We start from the raw sequence: 8,547 nt of genomic DNA, 5'->3' as shown, positions 1-8,547 counted from the left end.
TATTAGGGGCCCAAACTAAAGGACAGTGAAGGAGTTTAGAAAGTAGGAATTCTAAACCAAGCTAAACAAAGAAAAATGATCCAAAAACCAAAAATCTAATGCATCTAAACACCACACTTATCGCTCTGAATATGAGGGGGAGGGGACTGAAGCAGAATGTGACTGAACGTCAAAGGCACTCAACACTTTTAGAATAGATTTATAACTCACTTCTAATCAGCAACCAAGAAAGCAAGATGAATATACCAACCTCTTGAAAAGGTTGGAATAAAAATACAACTCTTAAGTGAAAAAATCGTGTCTTTAAAATAAAAATATCCCTTTAAAATTATATATATTAAAGATTATATATTACATATTAAAATATTATATATATTATATTAAAGATCAAACAGAATGAAAGTGACAAAAAAATGGAAGAAGGAGTTTCCAGGAAATCTGTTCTGTAAGAAAATTTAAAGGCTGCTTCATCCAGACAGAATGTTAAGTCACGACTTCGAACTGATTAAAATGATATAAAATGGACTGAAGGCGAGATACAGTATCTTCGTTTTAATTTGTTTTAATAAAATTTAGACTCAGGGCAATATCGGTGACACCATGGATAGACATTTTGTAAAAATGAAAAAAAAGTTTAATATATGACATTGGACATAAGGGGAAAAATTAGGAATGCTAACACTGTTCCATTAAAAAAAAATGATCCAGGAATGAAAAACTACTCAGTAGTCTGCAGTCAAAGTATTAACAGAATGAGAATGCCTCAGGGTACAATCATCACGGAAGAACATTGACAAAAATTCATTTTTCAGGAAGGGTTTTGGTACATTAAGAACAGAATATTTCATTCTAATAAGTGTGTTAGTGAAAAGCTTGGCAAAGACTGTATACACCAAATGGGGAATCCTGTTTCCACCCTAAGATTGAGAGCAAGGAAGAGAATTTTCACCTCTGAAGCTCAAGATTTAGTGTAGGACAGGGAGCGGTATGAGAGGAATCAGGGAGAGGCAAAGCAGGAGGAGTGACTCTATGTGCAGGAATCTACAGAAGGAAAAGCGCAATTCCACAGTTATTAAGTAAATTTATCTAACCGGAAACTAATATTATCAGAAGAAATCAAGTCACGAGGCTAAACACCTAAGTTAGGTGTAATTGTGTAATAAAACCAATGATAAAACCAGGTTCATTTCACAAATATATTTCCATTCATTATTTGAGAATTTCAGGCACTGTACCTTGATCAAACTCGCCCTAATTCTGCTTCTTCTTCCAGATTTCAACCCCTACCTCCTGTCCTCCCTGTCTCGGTAATTAATAACACAGTAACCCCAATGTTTACTGCCGAGTAGTTCAAAGATGAGTTTGCCTTATAAAAGCAGCTCAAGTGACCTTCAGAGGAGAGTTTGAAACAATTTTAGGGTTTTATGGAGAACCAGTATTATAGTTGGTTTGTGAAAAAAAAAATGGCCAAATGTTTTCTCCTTAGCTAACTGAGGCCGTGTAGTGAGGACATTCTACCAGCAGGGGGAGGAGTCCTTCAGCATCTCCTTCACAGGTCAGGAGGACAAAATGCAGATGCCGCGAGCGATCTAAAAGTGATACTTTCTGTGTCCTGTGCCCATTGCTGAGTACCAAAGTAGTCAGCCCAAAGCTTTTCAGCAGAAACAGAAACTTGGTTGTGAAACTCTATTCCATGTCAATTTTTCTGTTCCTTCCCTTTAGCCTTGATGACTGAGATGCCGAGAGTTATCTGTGGAACTGGTTACGCCAGCTGTGCCTGGCAGCTGCTGTGTCTCCTGGTCCCCTATCAATCAAATATATTGATTTTTCTGGCTTCTTCTGAATAAATGTGCACACCCACTAACGACATTAGAACCCTCCAATCCCCCTTTTCCTTCTTTTCTTTAAAGTAAAGCATATTGTTAACCTCATTAACTGAGAAGGCTGTCATTACAGAAAACACCGAGGGGAATGGTTAAATAAAGAGATTTTCAATAGAATACCAAAGACAATGGAGGTTGGACCTTGAACAGTGGCTTCTGTTTGAAGTCGTTGACACTACTTTAATTCACTTGTGATAGCACATGGTCTACTCCCTGACAGAGTGTCTTTATCAGCACAGCAAAACTGTTTTCCTTTTCTGTTTGTGTCTGCAGAAGGATCTTGTGATACCATATTTTACAAAACATAAACCATAATTTTCCCATGCATATGAAATTTTATGTCAACAACATAATTATAGTTATTATTAAGACTGGTTTAAAATTATGTCAATGAAAATTTTAAAATAAAACACTTATTACACATGTTCTTACTTAGAGTAACGTTTTCTATTTTGTTTGATATTTTCAAAACCAGCAGATCTTGATATTCCTGATATCTTCTGAAACTCTGCCTTTTAATCTTTCAACTAAAAAGTAGAGTGCCCCATTTCCCTTGTCTGTGATGTCGTCACTGACTATTAGTAGTCTGTGTTACATAGAAGAGATAGTTTCTATTCTGTTATATTTCATTCTTCCCTCTTTTACATTTCTTTGCAGAAACACCTATCTTGGGCTGTGCTGTGGGTTATTATGGTTTGCTAGTAACAGCTGCCTTGGCTGTTGAAGGCAGATTCCCTACACACTGTCTATGCTTCCAATTCCTCCACTTTGAGGTCACGTGAGTCAATTCTATTTCACCATCACTTAAATAAAGATGTATTTGTTTGCAGGCCTTATTGGACATTTTCATGAATGTTTTGATCATCATATACCTCCACCTAGCTCTCCTATGTCAATGACCAATCAAAATCCTAGGGAAGCTAACGAATCTCTAGTACCAGGCTGCAGAGAGATGGAGATCAAAGGGACTCTGTCGGGATACTTCTAGTTAGACATCCCACTCTAACCATTGGCAGCCAGGATACTTGTGTGAGAGAGCGCATTCAGTATAGGATTGGTATGTCTTTCCATTATTGTCTATCGTCTTGCAATCTTGTAACTTCATTTTTCTTCATAGATGAATAAAATCCCATTGTGATATGTTGTGCAGTTGCATAGTTTAATGTTCAGTTGGTAGACATATGGTGTGGTTCCAATGCCTGGCCATTGTAGATAGAACTGGAATGATACAGATGTTCAAATAGTTCCACAATAGAGAACAAAGACGCGGGTCATATATGTAGAAGGGGTATCGGTAGGTCATATAAAACATATTTTTAGTCTTTTGAGAATCCTCTGGACAGGTTGCTGTGGTGATAATATTAACTGTTCTTTGGCTTTTGAGATTATAATTTAATTATAATATTTCTCTCCGCTCATCCCTCCATCGAAACCTTCCCTCCTTTTGCTGTCCTTCAGATTCACAGATTCCCTTTACCCCTAATTGTTGTTACATGGATGTATGCACAGTTCTTTCTTACGATGGATTACAGATACCTTTCCATCCATGCAAGGTGGCCTTTGGTCGTGAAAAACTCGTATTCATCACCAAAATGGGTCTCCAGCACCTATGAACCACCATCAATACAACTATACCCAGCAGAGGTAGGACTTTTCTTCACTGAGTCCTTCTGAGGGCTCTGGTGGAGTAACATCTGCTTTCTTTCAATGGTAGGAAGACAGTTTTAGCATTATATTAAATAATTTGTTTATATCCTTGGCATTTAGATCTTCATTATTTTAGTGCCTTTCTTCATTTGTTTCCTGATGTACTCAAAGATCATGTTCAACCTTCACCTCCTCAACCGTCACTGTGTCTCCTAAGGTCCTGGTGACAGTCACGCTGTAATTACATAGACAGGCCCAAACTGAAGTGGAGTGTGTGTTGTTGTTTTTATTGTTGTTATTATTTTATTTTGAACATCATCAATCCAGGTGAAATTTCTTTCATTATGGTCAGATTGTAGACACTGCTGATTTCTTATTCCTGTAGAAAAATAACTCTATGTTTCCAATAAAACTTACTGAAATTCAAAAAGTCATTTGAATTTCATTTACCCATCTCTACAGATTTTTCCTCACGTAAGTTTAGCAAATATATTTATATGTGGCAATACAGTTTGGTTTTTTAATCTTATTTATTAACAGTCATTTACAAAAATAATTAAATTTAAAACAGACTGCCTTAAATGGTGTGGTCTTTCCTTCTTTGAGAGAGATATCCTTACTGTACTTCAAATATCTGAAAACTCACTAAGCCCAGCAATTTTAGAAAATGGTTAAAACTTTGCCCTTACATTTAAATGAATTCAGGTCTCTTTTCATTACTGCTTTAATTCACTGAATATTTTTTTCAGAATTTTCAAAGCTATAGAAAAATGCACTGGTTCCCTGGTATTGAATGTACTGATTTGGTATGGTCACTATTATGAGCTGAGCATTGAGTAAAGCAAGAAGAGCTTGCTCACGAAAGTTCCTCACATGTTAACACTGGTATTTTATAAAACATGGTGTCACTCAAGATTGCATGGCATTCAGTGCATGTCCTCAAGTATGAATTGAAAGATTGAGTCTCAACACAGCGAGACACTCTTTCCAACACAAATTTAATGAAGCAAACAGAGTAAAATACGAGAAAAATGTTTTGAAGAGAAGCAACATCAGTACCAAGAGAAATGTGCATGATGCAATGAGAGGGTAAATTGCACCTAGTAGGTCAGTTAAGTTCTCCTAACAGAGTTCTGGGCTTTGAAGACTTCAGCATAATTATACTTATTAAGAGGCTGCTTTAAGATGTGTAGGTGAAGCAAATAAGAGACTGCAATTATGTATCTGTGGCATTAAACTTCTCAGTTCTCAGAAGTGTAGCATGCTTCTCTGCACATTTTAAAGGGAGGGAGAACACGAGAAGTAACCAAATTTCCCAGACACAAGATGAAGGTTTAGGAGCAAGGGGTGATAACCATTCTCATGAAATTAATTCATCTTCCATAGCAAATCTATTCTCAGCCTCTGACACAGTGGAATACTACAGCAACTGCTATAATGGCCTCAGCTGTAGCATCTGTGGCATGGACGATGGTTATGATTCCAGCGATGATCTTATTGGCTAAGGTAGTAGCTACTTACATTTTTATTTATTTGGCAAACACCGGCATTTGGGTTTTAGAAAAACACAACTTATTCCATAATGTCCATTATTTTTATAATGTTTCATGATATTTTTGCTTCTTTATCAATGCCATATCTGAGAACTTTTTGTGGGATGCTTAAGGGAGTGTGGCCATACAGATCAAAGCTCCAAGCATTGAGGGTTTGCTTTCCTTATCCAGAGTATTATCACAGTCACTGTGTTCTTCACTATACTGTGTTAGAAAGATGAGCAGCTTTTCTTTGTACATCTGATGGTTTTTGAATTGTTTGCAATTAAACTGAAGCACGTGATGCATATGCAGACAGTTCCCACCCCCATCCCTAACCCACCATGCTTCAGGTTTCCACAGTAGAAACCTATTGCCACCCAGGAATAGGAAAAGGTGTTAGCCCTGGAGTGTATACCTCACTTTTCTCAAGACAATGCCCAGCCAAGGACAGGCCCAGTGTCCCTCACGGCTGCAATGAGCCTCTATCAAATGCAATTTTACCTCCAAAACTCCTCTCTACTTGGGCAGAGTCAGTGAGGAAAATGTCAGGAGGCCAGGGTTCCATCGGAGCTTCTGTAATTTTCTTTCTTCTTTGTGGTGTTCCTCCTATGTCTCATACTTCAAACTGCTACATGTCCCTTAGAGAACAAATATGTGATATTTAAGCAAGGCATAATAGATTAAAAAAAACAAACAGTTCAAATGTGTTTGACTGACACACTAGTTATCAGTGTAAACTTGGCAAGAAATAAAGACCAATGCCATCTTCCCTCCTGCCTTGAAATTTTCTCATCTGTGATCAACCGTGGTTTAAAATACAGGTAATCGACTCTTTTCAAGAGCAAAAGACCGCAGTCCCATAACTACTATCAAAATGTATTGTTATAGCCAGAATACAGCAAATACAGAGGTGAATGCCAGCAGCAAACCACTGAACTGAGAATAGGACCCCTGTTGAAGGAATCAGAGAAAGAACTGGAAGAGCTTGAAGGAGCTCGAGACCCCTTATGAACAACAATGCCAAGCAACCAGAGCTTCCAGGGACTAAGCCACTACCTAAAGACTATACATGGACTGACCCTGGACTCTAACCTCATAGGTAGCAATGAATATCCTAGTAAGAGCACCAGTGGAAGGGGAAGCCCTTGGTCCTGCTAAGACTGAACACCCAGTGAACGTGATTGTTGGGGGGAGGGCAGCAATGGGGGGAGGGTGGGGAGGGGAACACCCATAAGGAAGGGGAGGGGGGAGGGATTAGGGGGATGTTTGCCCGGAAACCGCGAAAAGGAATAACATTTGAAATGTAAATAAGAAATACTCAAGTTAATAAAAAAAATAAAATAAAAGAATATTAAATATGCTAGATGGGAAAATTTGTTGTTAACTTTTTCCATGCTCTGCAAAGGTTCAAACCAAGAATGTCATACATGCTAAATAAGGCATTGAATCCTTAAATTTCCACAGTGCTTTTAATATAAAATATCAAATAAACAGAAAAAAAATGTATTGTTATAATCAGTCTATGATTGCTGCTTGCTTTATATTTATAAGGTCATTCTTATCTAGATATATCTGCACAGGAAAATCAGTCAAGTCCTTTGCTGTCAAACATTCTCTGAGACTTTAGTCCACCTACCTCACTGGAAAAGGAACCACACTGCTAGGTGAGTAGGCAAGTGCAGCTAAAAGTCGTATAAGAACAATAGCATTTTTCTTTTACAGGAAATACATTATCTGTGATGAAGATGCTCAGTTCAGATTTCAAAAACATTGGGGAAATCGTGTGTGGGCAGGAAGGTGGTCTTGATAAAATAAGAGTAGAAAGAAACATAATGTCCCTATTCATGAGCGGATCTGTTCTGTGGAATTTGATATTGACCAATACAAAAGTAGTTTTGGGTCCACTGCATAGCATTTCAAGGGAGAGGAGGAACTAACATCAGCCACACATCTGTAAATAGATCATCTTCATAATTCCATCAGTTAATGAGTGAATAACTTTAAAAGAAATAAATTAGGGTGTTTGGAAAAGAACAGAACTACTTCGGATTTGAAAGAATAAGTTTACTATCATTAGATGGTATGAAAAAAATCTAAAAGCCATGTGACATATCACACATACACACATAGAATTATTGGTTTAGCATTTCTGTATTAGGAGAAAATGTATAGAGATGCTGGATCAGAAGATTATATTTGCTACACAGCTGACCCTTTTTCCTGGTAAGATTGTTCACAGAAATAAGAAGATTCAAACTTTCTGATGCTTATGAAAATAAAATCCTTCATATTGTACAAAGTTACTTAAAATAATAACATCCTTCATAGTATCTAAAATTTTTAAGGAGTATATCTCATACCCTCTCCATATATATATATGATCATATGATATATGAATAATTTATATGATATATGCATACTATAAGTGATCGTATGTATCATATATAGGTATATGTATGTATACCACAGATATGTTTGTATAGAGGCATACATCAAATCAGAAGTAGGACTTTTGGGGATGAAACATCAACAATAGGCGGGAGGAGAAAGCGAGGTAATGGTGAAGCGATTGTGAGCTCACTACACTGATATGCGTGCATGGAAATAGAATGAGCTACTTTATGAATGGTAAGTGAAATATAATAACAATAAAAGAAATGAAAACCATCAAAAATGACAAATAAAAGCGAGCTTATGTGACTACATTTTAATGTAGAAGTAGAGAAATATTAAAGGCATTGCCATAATTGAAGCAAACCTAATTCTAAGTTATAAACATTAACTATTAACGTATTAAAAAAAAGTATGTTGTTGTGCATCTGAGGAATTACAGTTACTAGATGGAATTTCGATGTTCTTCGCCAGTAATTCACAAAGAGATTGCAGTTCCTTTGATGTGGTTTGTCAAGCCTGCACTGGGAAAGTATAAAAGTCGAGGTATAGAGGCTGGCAGTCATTCTCAGGAACCTCACCTTCAACCTCAGACCTTGTCCTCAGCTACTGGCACAATGAGCTACTACTATGGCAACTATTATGGCTTTGGTGGCTTTGGTGGCCTGGGATATGGCTATGGTTCAGGCTCTGGCCTTGGGGGCTATTGTGGCTATGGCTACTTTCGTCCCTCTTTCTATGGACTGTATCGGTCCTCTGGGTTTTACTGAGAAAATCATCACCACTTCAGAACTCTGAATATTTTCCTCTAGTGATGTGATTTTTCTGAAGAAGGTACCACCATGCTGTGCCACTGTTTGAATTCATGGGCACTTCAGTCCCTGGGTAGGGACCAGATAACTAAAATTGTATCTTGTCAGCAACTCCTGGTTATGATGTGTTGGCTTCTGACTTTTGTCGTCTGTGACATTTCTGAGTTATTTTAAAGTAAAATTTCCTCTTGAATAAAACGTCTCTGGTTTCATTTTTGCACAGCAACTGCACAGATTTATGTGTTTTACAATTACTTCGTAATGACGTTATCCACATGA

General features: G+C 37.3%; 1 protein-coding gene across 1 annotated transcript; it reads left to right on the top strand.

Moving 5' to 3' along the window:
* Nucleotides 1–8,073: 8,073 nt before the first annotated feature.
* Nucleotides 8,074–8,226, top strand: LOC148002505 (keratin-associated protein 19-9b-like). The gene has a single exon (XM_087577410.1). The coding sequence runs from the start codon at nt 8,074–8,076 to the stop codon at nt 8,224–8,226; it is 153 nt and encodes a 50-aa protein (XP_087433536.1).
* Nucleotides 8,227–8,547: the final 321 nt, after the last annotated feature.

The sequence above is a fragment of the Rattus norvegicus genome, chromosome 11 (assembly GCF_021556685.1).
Source record: "Rattus norvegicus strain SHRSP/BbbUtx chromosome 11, alternate assembly SHRSP_T2T, whole genome shotgun sequence".
NCBI classification, from domain to species: Eukaryota; Metazoa; Chordata; class Mammalia; order Rodentia; family Muridae; genus Rattus; species Rattus norvegicus.
Note: the sequence above shows the minus strand (reverse complement) of the source record. Positions and strands in the feature narration are given on the sequence as shown.